The sequence below is a fragment of the Protopterus annectens genome, chromosome 9.part0 (assembly GCF_019279795.1).
Source record: "Protopterus annectens isolate FY-2018-M chromosome 9.part0, PAN1.0, whole genome shotgun sequence".
NCBI classification, from domain to species: Eukaryota; Metazoa; Chordata; order Ceratodontiformes; family Protopteridae; genus Protopterus; species Protopterus annectens.
Window position 1 is genome coordinate 858,696,271 of NC_056743.1, and position 15,990 is coordinate 858,712,260.

Consider the following 15,990-nt stretch of genomic DNA (forward strand, 5'->3'; position numbering starts at 1 on the left):
GTCATTTTGGAAGCCAGAAGGCCTTGTAGTAGAAAATCTTATGCTGATAAATGGAAGAGATTCTGTGCTTGGAACCAAGTACAAGGAATAGACGCAGCAAGGCCTAATATTCCTCAAATTTTACAATACTTAACTGAGATGCTTGACAAGGGCCTATCTTTTTCTTCTGTAAAATCCATTCCATTGCCATCTCGGCTCATTACAACACAGATCCTCTCCTCTTTTCTCATCTACTGCTAAAACAGTATCTCAGAGGGGCCAAAAATGTAAGGCCTCCCAGGAGAGCACCAACTCCTGCATGAGACCTCAATTTTGTGCTGGAAAAACTCGCCCTGCCTCCTTTTGAACCAGCAGCTACTGCTGATATAAAATATCTATCTTGGAAGACAGCTTTTCTTTTGGCAGTTACTTAAGTTAGAAGGGTTTCGGAACTACAGGCTCTCATGGCAGTGGAGCCTTTCATTCTGTTCTTCCCAGACAGGGTGACCCTCAAAACCATCCCTTCCTTTATGCCTAAAGTATCCAGTGTGGCTCTTAATCAGACCATTCACCTGCCAACTTTTTTCCCAAATTCGCAGAACAAGGGGGAGTGGATTCTGCATTCATTGGATGTACACAGACAACTAAGATTCTACTTAAACAGGACAAAATCTCTAAGAAAGTCTGAGTAACTACTGGTAGCATTTGCTGCAGGATCAGAGGGGAAGGCTATATCAAAGCAGTCTATTTCTAAATGGATAAGTCACTGCATTCGTTTCAGCTATTTGCACCATGGTAAACCTGTGCCCAAGGGAATCAGATCCCATTCCACCAGGGCTGCCTCCACTTCAGCAGCTTTTCTCAGAGGGGTCCCAACCAAAGACATTCTAGAAGCTGCAACTTGGAACTCTGTTCATACGTTCACAAAGCTTTACCATTTACCTCTCTTCTGCAAATATAGGGCAGGTTTTGCCACTGCAGTCCTGCAGGGCCTTATAGCTGCTCCTAATGCTGTTTATTTCATCCTCCTATCCATAGCTTTGGGATTCTACCCAAATGTAATGACTGCAACAGTGAAACACGAAGAACATAGTACAGTTGTGTACACTTACTATAAATGTAGATGTTCGAGTGTATTCACTGTTGCAGTCCAGGTTACCCAACCACCATCCCCCATTCTATATCTTTTCTTTCTTTCACTATACACAAAAGCCTTTGTGGTATATTTGCTTTTAGTTGAAGGTAAAATTTATGTTTCTAAAGTGCATTTATATATTTACAGTTTATTTATATATATTTTTGCTCCCCATTTGGGGGGCACCTGACATGTGGGGCAAGAAAAACTGATTAAAATGGCGTCAGCTGCATGTTTTATACCCCTGATGATCTGACGTCATGGAAGAGTAGACAGCAACTGACACAGGACCCAAGACTTTGTTATTCAGGCCGACTGAGGGCAACCTGCCAGCAGATTACCCAAATGTAATGACTGCAACACTGAATACGCTTGAACATCTACATTTATGGTAAGTGTACACAACTGTACTTTCTTTAATCAGTCTGTTCATTTGCCCACTTTTTTCTCTTCTCCACAATCTGCCAGTGAGAAGGTGCTGCACATGTTAGATGTGCATAGACAACGTAGGTTTTATTTGGATAAGACTAACCTCGGGATTCAATAACACCTACAACTGTGTACACTGTTATAAGTGAACAGACAACATAGACGTAACTCGCACCTTCTTCCTCCCAATTTTAGTTTTCCTAATGATATTGTTGCAGCTTTAAATATTGATTTATTCATAAAGGTTACCAAAGTGTAGACTACATGTACACTTAGTGTAATCTTTCTGAGTGATTAGAAACTACAAAAAATGTAAGAAGAATTTTATTGAATACATATTATGTACACTTAGTGTAGGCTTTATTAAATCTGGCCCTAAGACTTTTCATAAATCTGATCAGCTCTTTGTTTCTTTCATCTTAGGTCCTTTGGATTGGCTATGTCCAAGCAAACTATTTCTTCTTGGATTTTTAAAGCCGTTTGTTTTTGTTACTCCTTTCATGGTAAGAGCCATCCTTCTATTAAGGCTCATTCTACTAGAAGTGTGGCTTCTTTTGGTGCTATTTTTCAAGGGTTTGGATACTAACTCTATTCTTGAGGCAGCTACCTGGACTTTTGTGCATACATTTACTAAGCACTACAGGTTGGATGGAATTTCCAGAGCTAGAGTTGGTTTAGCTAGGGCTGTCCTTCACAGCTTCCTAGAGAGCTTTGCTGGTCCTTTCTTCTTCCTGAGCTTTGTTACTCTGCCTATTATAAAGAATACTGCAACAATGAAGTGAAGGACATCTACCATTACGGAAAGATCTTACACAACTGTACTGTCATGAAATGTGAGCTTTTGAGACCACAGTTCTGAAACCTGGAGTTTTGATGGTCCATCCTATCAAATTTATATAAAGTGTGAAGTACTGTTTGCAAAATAAAATGGCTACACTTTAGGGTTCTTATGTGGGAGGCTTTAGTCCAAACACAACTATACTCTACCACACATTGCTAGTGTATTCTAACACTAAGGTGACCTCTGCCTCAGGGCAGTAGTGAGGTGACTTTGAATTAAGTTGCAGGCCTCCACAGTTCATAACATTGACATTATAGTGTGAATGCAAGTGGATTTACACAGGAGCAACTATCACCTGTGCCCTCACAAAACTGAGCTGAAGCAGGTGTTTGCTGTTTAGTAATCCAGACTTCTTTGGCTTTCCTTGTCTGCTTCTTGTATAAATGGTCTTAAGACCATTGTGGATGGCTCAACATTTTTATTTATTTATTTGACATTTGTTAACCGGGTTATTCCATCTGAGCCAATAACTCGTTTTCAGTGGAGGCCCGTGGAGGAAAGCTCCAGCAATACAAAGATAAAAAGATAACATAGTAGGCAATATACAAAACCCAAGAAAAACAGTGCAGCAGTACAACATAAGCAAAAATTACATATGCAGTTATCAGGTGAAACAAATAATTGTAATAAAACAAAATGAAGTAAATACAACTAGTACATTTAAGTATTTACAGTAATGACATATTTTCCCAAGTAGCATAATGTAATATTGTCTAGTGAGCAGATTAGTCATTGAATTATTAGATGTAGACAGGTAGTGAAAAGAAGAAGAAAATGCAGGTTATGGAGGATTTAGGCAAAGACCGCTTTCGAGTTCAGAAAGTAGTGCTTGACTTCAGTTTTAAAGCAGATGGAACTAGTGATGCTACGAATGTGAGGTGGTAGCCTATTCCACACAAGGGACACTGAGTGTTTATAGAGGAGTTTACCATAAGTTTTGTTGGGTTTATAGATATCTAGAAGGTGTTGGTCGGAACTACGAAGAGACCGGGTTGGGGTATAAGGGGATACTAAGGTAGAGAGTGATGGGCAGGCTAGCAGTTTGTTGAGTAGGGAGTGTGTCAGCTGCAGCTGGACAAGTATTAAGAGCTAGGGGAATTCTAGCCATTTAAGCTGTTTCGGGTCAAGGCAGAGACTGGATTTATAAAGTTGGTTGCTGGCGAATCTGGCTATGATTTTTGTAAGCTTGTTCTAGTTTGGAGAGAAGGTTTGACTGGAGGTGAGTTAAGATATGGGGAGGCGTAGAAGAGGCATGGAAGGAGACAGGCTTGGGCAAGGGTGGGTTTGGAGTTGGGAGCAAGAAATTTCTTACTCCTGTAGAGAAGACCCAGTTTCATGTTAGTTTTTTTGTTTGATACAGTGTTGGATATGGATGTTGAACTTGAGTTGGTCATTGATTATTGTACCCAGTAACTTAGTGTGAGGCTCAGTTTTGAGAGTGCTATCTAGCGAAGAAATAGTAAAGGTGGATTTAAGGTGGTGGGAGAGTTTTGGGGAGAAATAGTAGGAGCTTAGTTTTTTGGGGGGTTGCATATAAAGTGATGCTCTGTGAGACATTTTTCAACAGATGAGAAGGAGTTTTGGGCGATAGAAAGATGTTTAGAGATGTTTTCAGCACAAGAGATAAGAGTAGAGTCATCGGCCTACTGTATGAGGGAGGAGGTGTTGCAGGAAGAGTAAATAAAGATGATTGTTGAAGATGTTTAATAGGAGGGAGCCGAGGATTGAGCCTTGAGGGGCACCAGTTTGGATAGATAGGAAAGGGGAGCAAGCAGATAGCCATCTGACAGACTGGAGCCTATTTGATAGATACCTTGAGAACAAGTGGATAGTAGAGGGGGCATAGATTAAGGTCAGTAAGCTTAGTAAGTAGCTTGGAATGGGAGACATTATTGAAAGCTTGAGAGGGCGAGAAAGAGGCAAGATATGAGTAGGTTTCTGCCCCTGGCTTCAGCAACAAGTGTGAGTGAAGGATAGGAGGGCAGTGGAGGTGCTGTGGTGTGGCCTAAGCCATGTTGAGTCGGGTTCAGAATATTTTCATTAATAAGGTGAGTTAAAAGCCAATTGTGAATACATTTTCTTGAGGTTTTTGGATAGAGGAGATAGGATGGCAGTGGGTTTGTAGTTAGAGGGCTCAGTGGAGTTTACCTCCTTTGTGAAGTGGAATGGTGTAGAAAGATTTCCAGATGATGGGGACAGTAGACTTTTGGATAGATCAATTTATTAGGATAGAGACAGAATAGGCTATGGAATGAGCAGAGAGTTTAAGAAAGAGGGGAGGGTGGTTATTGATAGGAGAACAAGGTTTCAAGTTTTAGTAGAAGTGACTTTGTAGGCTGTGGAGACTGGGTTAAGCGAGAAAGGGGTTGTGTTGCATGTGTAGTGAGTGGTATGAGGGTGATTATGGCTTTGGGAGAGGGTTGGGTAAGTTTTTGAATAACCAGTAAAACGAAGCAAGTAGTGTCAGAATGGTCACCAAAAAGCTCCAGAATGATAGACACCACTGTAGAAGGCACCATAAAACAAATCCTTTGGTATAAAAAGCAAGTTTTAATCTTGCTTTTTTATACCAAAGGATTTGTTTTATGGTCTTTCTACAGAGGTGTCTATCATTCCGTAGCTTTTTGAGTTTTTGAATAGATTTGATGAAGTGGGTATTAAGTAAGGTGGCAGTTTCTAAGGGAGAATTATTAAGGTTAGGGGTTGGGGGTGGTAGGTTGACCTGGATTTAAGATTTTATTGATGGTATACCAGAATGTTTTGGGGCTAGACTTTTGGGAGAACTGGGAATTATAAGAGTAAGTTTTCTTGTCTTTAATTGCTGTTTTTGCTAGGTTTCTTAGTGCTTTATAGTGTTGTAGGAATGTTGCCAATTTAGTTTTTAGTCATTGTTTCCAGTTGTCTTTTTCCTTCCTGAGAGGTGAGCCAAGGTAAGTAGTTGGCTTTGATTCTCACATTAAGAGGAGCCAAAGAGTCAAGTATATAAAAAAATGCAATGAAAGTGTAGAACAGCTTCATTAAGAGAGAGGTACTTAAGGAAGCCCCAGTTTATGGAAGTGAGCTTGTTATTGAAGGTTTCAGGACTGAAAGAAAGCTTGCGACACACTCTAAAATGGTGGAATTTGGGTATTTGGGAAGAGTAACATTGGACTTGGATAGGGAGGTGGTCACTTAGGTAGTTGGGCAGCGCTCTGGGGTCATTGTATAGGGTGGGGTCAGAGGTAAGAATCCAGTTTAAGGTGGTACCTTGGGTGGTGGTGGTGTTGAAGCGAGTAGGAGTTTATAAGTTGATGGAAGCTGTGTAGGTTGATTTGAAGGGAGAGAGAGTTAGAGGATAGTTTTTGCCAATCAATATATACGTCGCCTAGTAGTAAGGATATTAATAGAAATCCATGCTAGAATAGATTTGAGGATGGGAGTATTGTTTCTAGGTGAGATATAGATAGAGGCAATGGTGAATTTCTTAATGGGGTTGAGGTGACAGTTTAGAAGTAATAATTCAGCTGGTTGAAAGTTAGGCAAAGATGCTGGCACGGGGATAGGTTAAGGTGTTCAGTGTACATAATTGCGATACCTCCGTCTTTTTTGGTGGTTCTATCTTGGTGATAGATGTGGTAATGGGGAGGATTTGATGTGATTTAAATTTAGAAGCTGGACTGGTCCATGGACCCTTTTACACATGGCATGATCTGTTTGGCAATAAGAGTTTGCACTGATATATTAGTCCACAAGACATCAGTGCTGAATATTCAGAGTATTTAGTTGCATTGTTATATGTATCTTAAGAATACAGTAGAGAGCGAGAATCTTGAGCATTAAAGCACCTTTGTTGCATATATATCTTAAGGATTCAGTTGAAAGAATCTGGTGATTTAAAAGAAGTTTTGTGTTACTTGAAGGATACAGTTGAAAGCAGACTATATGGTAAAGCTACACTGTAAAATATTTACAAATGACTTGCAATGTTTGCATGTATAAACAGGCTTTAGGGAGATTTGAACAGCAGTGCAGTCAGACCACTCATAGTGGTTGGAATATTGCATACTGGTATGTCTTTCATCTTTATCCTCTACTTACATGTTCTAATGCATTTTACCTGTAGACTTAAAAACAAACACATTAACAGTCTTCTCTCAAGTGATCTAATGACTTTGGTCCAAGTGCTGAGAACAGACATCTTTTACATTTTAGGTGAGGGTGTTCTACTGTCTAATGCCTCTTATGTTTTGGGGAGGTCATTCTGAATGGGGCAGTTATTGTGAAGGCTTGTTCTCCTAATTCTTTATTGAAGGGAGGTCTTGGTAATGAGGACACAGCTACAGTAGCTGATTTAGGAGAAAGACTTTCTGACTCAGTCCCCAGCTATTGCCTTCAGTGCCCAGTGTCATTGGATGCCAGAAGTGCAGTCCAAATGAGTTGGCGAGAATGGTCTGTTCTCATAAAAATTGTGTTTTTTCTTTGAACTCACTAAATAATATAAAGCATTTCAGTTTCAGAATTAATATCCTTCAGAAAATTCATGCTAAAACAAAATCCATTCCGTCAACTTTAAAAATTTGTAAGAGCAATATTTAAAATATGTTCCTGCTTTTGGGCCTTTGTCTATCCCCACCTGTTATTGGCTTTATCCAGATTTCTTGTGCAAAGCAGTTGAGAGGACTTGATAGTTATTGAGAGACAGTGTGAAGAAAGCGAATGTGTAAACTTTCTAAACCATATCACATGATCTCATCTCATATTACCTCTTCTTTCCTTCTTGGTCTTCTAGTGACCTCCTGCACAATATCTGAATTGTTGGAGTCCCATGCCATGTTAATTCTCCATACCTTGTTGCTGTCAGTGTGTTTCCGCAAAACAGTAGAAAACTGGTGGATAGCTTCAGAATGCTCAACAACAGTAACAATAACCATCAACATTATCATCATCACTATCATTTCTGTTTTCTCCTTAACAGCATTGTTCACACACCATCCCAATTATAGCCCATTTCTGAAAGTTTGTTTTTATTTATTTAATTATTTGGTAAGCTAGATAAGAGGAATAAAGCATGCAGATCATTCCTAGCCATAGCTCAGACTACAAGGGCAACAGTAAAGATTACATGCAGGGATAGCTTAAGAGTAGTCACTAAGCATGTTTTGGCAGTAGGGAGGAAATCAGAATGCCTTAAAGAAACACACTTGGTAATAGGGAGAACATGCAAAACCTACTCTGTTCAGCTTTTTACACTACTCTTTCCCCTCCCTCACACTCTTCACCAGTTGAGTCCTGCCATTTTTCTTTATTTCCTCTTGTCCCTCCCTGCCCGTATTTTGTATATGACCAAGAAGCTCTGGTATCCCTGCAGTACCTTTGAGTCAAACTGCTTTTGTATTGGTTTTTCCTTTTAGCCAATTGAAATAATTTTGCTACATACCTTTGCCTCCCTTCACTAAACAAATACACTTCGTTTCACTTCTCTGGGATTAATTTCCTGATCAGACATTACCTCACATCACTATATTCATGTTTTTGTGAGCTTACTATTGTTTGTTTTCATACCGGCTGAGGCTGACTATTCCACCATTATTTTTATATTGGCATTCATAAACAAACAGTCATATATACCACATCAACAAGAGAAGCAAAAGAATATGCACTGCCATGATCAGTCTTTAAATCAAGTCCACTCTTACTACCTTCTGCAACAGCAACTGGAGTGATATACAAAACCAGATGGTTATTGCAGCCTCAGTTTTGGGTTGAAAACCCTGCTGGGCACTCAGCAGCAGCAACTGACTACTCTGAGAGCATGAGCAGCTGATGCTTTGAGCCGTACAAGTGGTGTAACACTGCAGTATCAGTACTAAACTAGGCAGTAGTGAGTGGCAGGAAATGTAGTCTGCTTCACTAACAGACTTAACAGCTATTGCAGAAGCAAGACTACAGTTAAGAAAATTACTTTTACTTTGCTATAATATCTCATAGACTATTACTGTAGGTTGAATACAGTATACTTGCTGTGTCCTAGCTTAGTGCAGGGCCGCCTGCAAGTGTTTGTCTCCCTTAGGCCAGACTTGCATGTATATTTACATTTGTGTGGGGTGGAATGGATTTCATTGTGGTTGAATTAATCAGCATGATAATCCTAGCACGTCAGTGGATCACGTTTCAGTGAATATTGAAGTTGTGTGCTATTGTTTTTTTTATGTTTTGTTAGTTAAGGTTTGGATCACCCACTTTTCTTACCCAGAAGGTTTAGATTAGGCTAGGATATATGTATTTGGGGAAAGCAGTGGTACAATGTAGCTCTTCATGTGAGATCAGTGTACAGTGTAGTAAGGGAATTTGGTTAATTTCCCTACAATGTTATAATTTCAGAGCTAGTGAAAATCACTGGGGTATGGGCGGCTGCAGAAGGTCTTGCCTCCTCGTGGGAAACATTGTAGTCTGTGATTTATTTCTAGATGCAATGGCCACTATGACTATATGAAATGTTGATCATTTTTTTTAGTTTGGTGGTTATCAATGAAGAAAAATTCAGTATAATGTATACCTCTCAACCTGGAAACATCAAAAATCTGGACAAAGGCCCATGAAATGTAGGTACAACTGGCCAAAAATCTGGATGCTGATTAACATAAAATTTGCATATTTAATGTAACCCTGCCCACTCCAGTGGAGTTATTGGATACCAACATGAAGATTGAAGTCACTAAATAATAAATAATGCAAACATTTGAATTTCAGACTTCATATCCCTCAGAAAATATATAATAATGCAAAACATGTTATTCTAGTAACTGTCTGAGTTTACAGGAGCAATATTTAAAGTGGGTCCCTATATTTGGGCCTTTGTCACAGTGGTATTTTTGACTTTGTCTAGATTTCTTGCTCTGAGAGACTGAAGTATGGTGGAGGAGTGTTATCTGAAGAGAGGGATCTCTTGCAGCTTCAACCCCATAGCAGTTTATCCACTGACCACTCAGGCCTGAAAATCAATGAGTTTGGTCTTTGAACAAGATGCACCTGTGTGGAATTATATGGACCCCACTTAAAAACATCAAAAATAACTCCATTTGAAGAATCAAAAAGAATAGTCATTTCAAGTTTCACAAGTACAACCTAAGAGGCCACTGAGATGACAGAAGAGATTTTATATTCTTCATCTTTACAACAATTCATCGGCACTTCCTTCTTCATAAAGCAGGATAAATATTTAAATGAACATTTTACATATCTGCACAGCCATACCTTATAAAATGGTAAACTGATAAACATATGATATGTTCCTAAATTGTGGACATAAATGACTTAACATGTACCATAATTATCAGACTCCACGCTTAATGAAAAGTAGAGGGAGGGAAATCACTAAACCAGGACTGTAAAATCAGTGTGTCTGAAACTCGTGGTTTTACCTTTTTAGTAACTTAATCTTAAAACAGATATCCGGGATACTGTAACCGGTTGCTAAACATTGCCTCATCTTTTCCTAAACTGATGCTTTTTGACTTTCTGTGCTGCCTATGCTGATCAGGGCTCTATGTTAAGGCCCCTTGGCAAAATTCTTCTACCTGGGCATGAGCCCCTCTCAGCACTTGACTATGATAGGCTTCCCTTAAAAAGCCCTTTTCTGACTGTGAACTGGCAAGCGGTTCTGCAGACTGCTGTCACAAACATGAACTTGAAGTCACACAACCCCCCCCCCCCATTAGTGCACATAGCAAATCTCAGCTCAGCTGCATCCTGCCCTCAGCTCTGTCCGCACATTCCTTCTGCCAGCTGATTGAAGTGAGTGTGATGGTGTGACAGCATAATAACTCAGTCTCCTCATACTGAATTTCCTGCACTATAGTTTCCTTAAAAAACATGCTAAACTACAAGTCACCTTTTTTATACTAATTATTAAATTGCATTATTGCCCAAGACAAATAGGTAGCTAAAAAAATGTATACAACCTCTGGGTGTTTCCTCTCTTTTTTGATCCTGTCCATCCTTTCTATTCACAATCAGTCCAGTTCCAAACGTATTTCCATCATTTCTGGATTGATGTTATTCATGCTAACCAAAACCTCCAGGATTTTCAGTACCTGGACCAGTTTGGGCATGAGCTGGGCAACAGCCTAACAGCTGTACTGGTCGATGAGGCATTCAAACTCCTGCCCCATGACTGAAACTATGTCATATATGATACCCTGGCAGTGCATGATGACATCAGCCGTAAGTAAAAATTGTAAAAAAAAAATTAAACAAAAAAATCAGAAATTGAAGGGGCCAGTCAGAAATTTGTGCTACCCTATTACTTTCCCTCAAAAGCGGTAAATACCAAGGAATTCAATATGGTTGAGAGGTATGTTATAACGTTACAGATATTATGTGTGTGTGTGTGTGTGTGTGTGTGTGTGTGTGTGTGTGTGTGTGTGTGTGTGTGTGTGTGTGTGTGTGTGTGTGTACACACATACAAGGTATACACAGTTGCAGTTGATTTCATTGAGCATTTGGAATACCGAACATTCTTTTGTTGGCTTTAGAGATTGCATTCTCTTAATGCTGGCTTCTGTTTATGAAAATTCATGGTACAGCAGAAAGTGGAAGTTTTCCATTTTTCTGGTTGTTCTCCAATCCTGGAGATTGTATGTATAAGTAACAGGTTGTGTGGGGTTGCAAGGGAGCTTGCCTCCTTGTGAAAAAATTTTATTATGCTTTTTTTCTGTTATTCGTTTGTCTTTTTATGTAGATGTTTTTACTGTTTTACCTTTCATTAGGTACTTAAACGCACCCATATACAACACACGCACACTGTGTGTGTGTATTGTAAATGGTTGTATATATGTGTGTACGTAGAGGTTGACTTACTTTACCATTAACAACCATTCAGTCAACCCCTAATCATGATAACCAAGGTGTAATGGGTATTGTTAACTAAAATCATGAAATTTTCCCCACTACACATCACTGTAAAAGATTTCTGTCCTTCATAAAGCCCCACAACACTGAAGCCTTTTATTCCTGTGCCAATTACAATTCTATGAATAAAATAATCCATGTGCTTCCAACAAAGCAAATGTGTTTTTGCACAGGGGCTTATGTTTACACACCCCTTGCAGCAATGTAATATGCATAACAACTCCTAGATCGCACAACTTTGGAGAAAAGAATATCCCAAATTCCAGCCAGTGCTCGATCCTGCAGTCTTTCATTTGTAGAAGTCATCAGTGTCTATATTTTCTGAAATTTTGGTATTTTCATCAATGTAATTTGATCAGTGGAATGTTGTTTGATGCAGTGTTCGTTAGCTTTTTAATAAGTTATTCGTGTACAGTTACACACAAAAATATGTGTTTATCTGTGTTTATAAATAAATTTAATATAATGTGTGTGTGTGTGTGTGTGTGTGTATATATATATATAGATATATATATAGATATATAGATATATATATATATATATATATAGATGTATAGATATATATATATATAGATATATAGATATATAGATACATATATATATATATTACATGTATATTTGTATTATAGTTTTTAAATTAGTAGTCTTTAAGAAGCTCTCATTAAACTGTTTACAGGTCCAGCTCATAAAGAGGGATCCACTGAAGAAGAGGAGGATAATACAGAGAAAAATGAAAAGGAAGGATTAAGGCATCGAAAGAAGTACTCTGAGAAACCAAAAAAAGTTGCCTCTGTTGAAGAGAAGTGCCCAGATTCTGGTGAGACACTGCCCCTAAATATACTTTTTTTAGTTCTGTATCTGCATGCCTTCATTTTTGTTCTTTTCTTTGGTACCTAGTAAATCGCTGATTTTATTTGGATTTTATGATTTTTTTATCAGGAAGTTTTTACAGTAACTTTGCCTGACTTAGTTTGCTGGGTGTGAGAGTTTTTGGCCCTTAATCTCTCCTATCTCCAGGTAGACATAGTGGTCCTTGTGTTTATTTTTTATCCATATCTGCCACCTTTACTCTGTTGAAGATTTTTTTATCTTCTCTAGCAGCTGTACACCCTGTCCCCAAAGTATAGATCTCACCCTTCAAAGTCACTGGGGCCCCTGTGAATTCAGAAACAGTGTTTAGATTATCATGTGTTTGTGCAGTACCTTTGGGGATGTGCACTAATGTGAATGTTGCACATTGCTGTATAGTACAGAGGTAGTCATAATCACAAATCACATTGTGTACCTGTATAAACATTTTGTCTTATACTGCTTGTAATCTCATTAATGTTTAAATAGCTTCTGTCTGGACCTCGTATCTCATTTAGACTTGAAATTAAAAGTGTTACGCTAAGGGAGTAGGTTGAAGTTTTTTCATTAGTCCAGTAACCATTGACCAGCTATTGTCATGGGTAAATAGGACAGCTGATGTTGTACATCTTTGTTCATTAATTACTATTAGGACCTCTTTTCTGTCCTCGGAACCAATACGGCCGTTTCCAAGCTCGCGCCAGCCAAAAACTCTCAGCCAAGACCTACCCATAATGCCCCTCGCCTAGTTACTCCAGATCTCATTTGCCATGTTCCTAGTCAGACATGCTAGCCATCTCTCTCAAAGCTAAGTAGAAAGTTATTTTTAAGACAGTTTCTCTTCAAAATTGTTTATTTTTTTAGTCAGTTTAGCCTTTTCTCACTGTTGCCTATAACCTAATTCTATTCCCTACCCTTTACCTTGGTAATTTAATTTCTACAATTACTGGTACTGTCCCTCTCTCCTGCCTTTGACAGGCCCTTCCTTACCACTTGTGGTATTGTTTAAATACCATCATTGGTATTCTCTCACCCTTTTCTCTCCCTTATTTTGTTTTTTTTATAGGATAACCTTGTTGCCTTACTATGTCAGACAAAGCTATGTTGGGGTTTAAAGAGTGTGACAAGTGTGGGCATAAGATGCCTAACTCGGCTACACATGCTCAGTGTTCTTTGTGTTTCACTGTTGCAGTCATTACATTTGGATTATCTGCCTGCAGGTAGCCCTCAGCCGGCCTGAATACCAGAGTCTTGGATTCCTGCGTCGGATGCTGTCCCTCCTTCCATGATGTAAGATTGTCAGGGGTATAAAACATGCAGCCGACACAATTACATCAGTCTTTCTTGCCGCGCGGCGCCCAAAGCGGAAGCAGTTCGCAAGTGCCAGTCGGCTGACTCCTGAAATTTTCTTTTTTGAGTTTCAGAACCGAAGTCTTCGAAAAAAGCTAAGTACCCCGTTGGGGATCCTTTTTCTTGCTCTTTCTTAGTAAAAGTTAACAATCGTCTTACCTGTGGAAAGCAAATACCTAAAAAAGATTTTCATTCGTACTGCATTCCTTGCTTAGGCCCAGACCACGAAGTCTCTCGCTGTCGGTTTTGTGCCTTTTCAACCCCCGAATTATTCGGTGTTGGTCTATTTCCACAGCAAATTATTTTGGTACTCGTTTTAACTATCCAGAAATGGCTTTGGTAAGCCATCCGACTACCGATATTCTAAAAAACCATAAGGATAAAGACAGAGACAGACTGCATAGGTCCACAACTGCCGCCGACGCTTTCGTTAAGCTAGTCGCCATTTCACCGGTACTCAGTGAGGCGCTTTCACAGCCCCTGATACCCACTACTTCAGATTCGCAGGCCTCTACTAAGACCCATTTGGAGTCCGGTATGCCACGAGCTGCTTCTTCGACTATGGAACCTTTGGATGTCTCTATCTTGGATGGGTCCAGAGCCGCTGTGCAGGCACTGGCTTCTGAGGGTGTATTCAGGCCTACAGATTTGCATTTTAAACCGACGCCATCTTCTTCATCAAGGCCTAAAACTCGAACCACTCCTAGAAAACTAACGTCCAAACCGCATAAAAAACCAAATGCTTAGAATGGCTGAAGACCTTATTACTTTAGAGGGGGAAGGCTGGCTTCCCCTAATTAAAAGACCTAGAACTGATTTTCCTTCTGATTCTTCTGATAAGGATTCTGAAATTTCTGTTTCTTCTGATTACCAGGATTTGCCTTTATCTACCTATGAGGATTCTGATGCAGAGGATTCCATACCCTCTGCTTCCCCTCCAGAAGATTTTTCTTTTGGTGAAACCTTGCACACCCTTATGGAGAATTTCCACTGGGAAAGCCAGGATTACTCGGACTCCAAAAAGAGGCTTAGGGAATTCTTACTGCTCCCTCAACACAGGCCTTTAGCTATCCCTCCTGTTCTGGACATTGTAGATGATGCCTTCTTGGCATCTAGCCTGGCCTCAGGCACTTTACCTCCAGCTCCCAGAACACCTGGCCGGTATTAGAGTACCTGACTCTCACAAGTTCCTCTTCAAGAATCCTAATGCGGATCCAGAGACCATTTTCCAAGGACAAAAGGGCATTAAGGCTACTGCTGCCAAAAACCCTACCCCCTCTGATAGAGATTCCAGGGCCTTGGACAAATGGGGTAAGAAGGGTATACATTGGCCATTAGGGCCTTAAATTGCCAGTTTCATATGTTAAAGTATCAGCAGCATATTGTGGGACTACTTAAACAGAGAATGATGTTGATTCCTGACTGTGCTGAACATAAAGAATTACAGGATTTAATGCATTCTGCTGAACAAGTTGGTACACTTACTTTGCAATGTGGTTTTGACTCGTTAGAACCATCTTGCAGAGCTGCTGTCACTGGGTTTGTACTTAGAAGGCATGCTTGGCTTAAGGAGCAAATCTTGCCAGATCATGTTAAAGCTAAATTACTGGATGCTTCCTTAAACCAAGACCGCCTGTTTGGCAAAAAGGCAGAAGAAGTCCTTGAAAAGATGGAGGAAAAAGCTAAATTTGTGCAAACTGTCAAAGATTTACTGCAAGTACAACCTCCTAGATCTAGTAGGCATTGGCCTTCTAAGAATTGGTCCTTTCCAGTCTCTTCCAGGCCTTCTCAATCCAAACCCAGGAACAGCAGACCACCTACGCCACACACCGGCGTAAGCAGTGGAGGGCTCCCACTTCCAAAGCTGGAAGTAGTAAGACACCCACCCCTATGGAAAAATGTCACAATGACTTAACCTTAACCCTTCCAAGCCCTGCTCAACTGCCTGCTCCCTTAGGAGGAAAGCTCGCCCTGCATGCAAAAAACTGGGAACTCATTACCCAGGACAAATGGGTTTTAAATAGAGTTTTCCAAGGATACAGATTCCACTTCCACACCTTGCCAACCCCAAACGGTTGGTCAGACCTACCCCCAAATCAGTGGGCAGAGGCTCAACAGCAAGTTCTCTCTCTTCTAAGTGTCAGGGCTATTCAACCTGTCCCAGCAGAAGAAAGGGGACAAGGTTTTTACTCAAGACTTTTCCTGGTACCCAGAAAAGACAGCTCCTGGCATCCTATCCTGGACCTTTCTATTCTAAACACCTTTTTGGTAATCCCAAAATTAAAAATGCTAACATTTCAACAGCTGCTTCCTATGATAGGCAAAGATGCCTGGTAGGCAACCTTAGACTTAAAGGAAGCTTACCTGCACATTCCAATAAGGGAATCTTGCAGGAAATATCTATGATTCAAAGCAGGCTCCATGCACTATCAGCTCTCTGCTCTTCCCTTTGGATTATTATTCACAAAGTGTCTAGCTCCAGCCATTGCATTTTGCAGGCAGAGAAATATTCACATAT

The 15,990-nt window shown here is 39.9% G+C and overlaps 1 protein-coding gene across 1 annotated transcript in view; it reads left to right on the forward strand.

Annotated features, from left to right (window-relative positions):
* SLC39A7 (solute carrier family 39 member 7) overlaps positions 1–15,990 on the forward strand; it is a 409,960-nt gene that overhangs the window by 347,787 nt on the left and 46,183 nt on the right. The window contains exon 6 of the mRNA XM_044083574.1: positions 11,950–12,090. Within this exon, the coding sequence (XP_043939509.1) occupies positions 11,950–12,090 (141 nt within the window). The remainder of the gene's footprint in view (positions 1–11,949; positions 12,091–15,990) is intronic.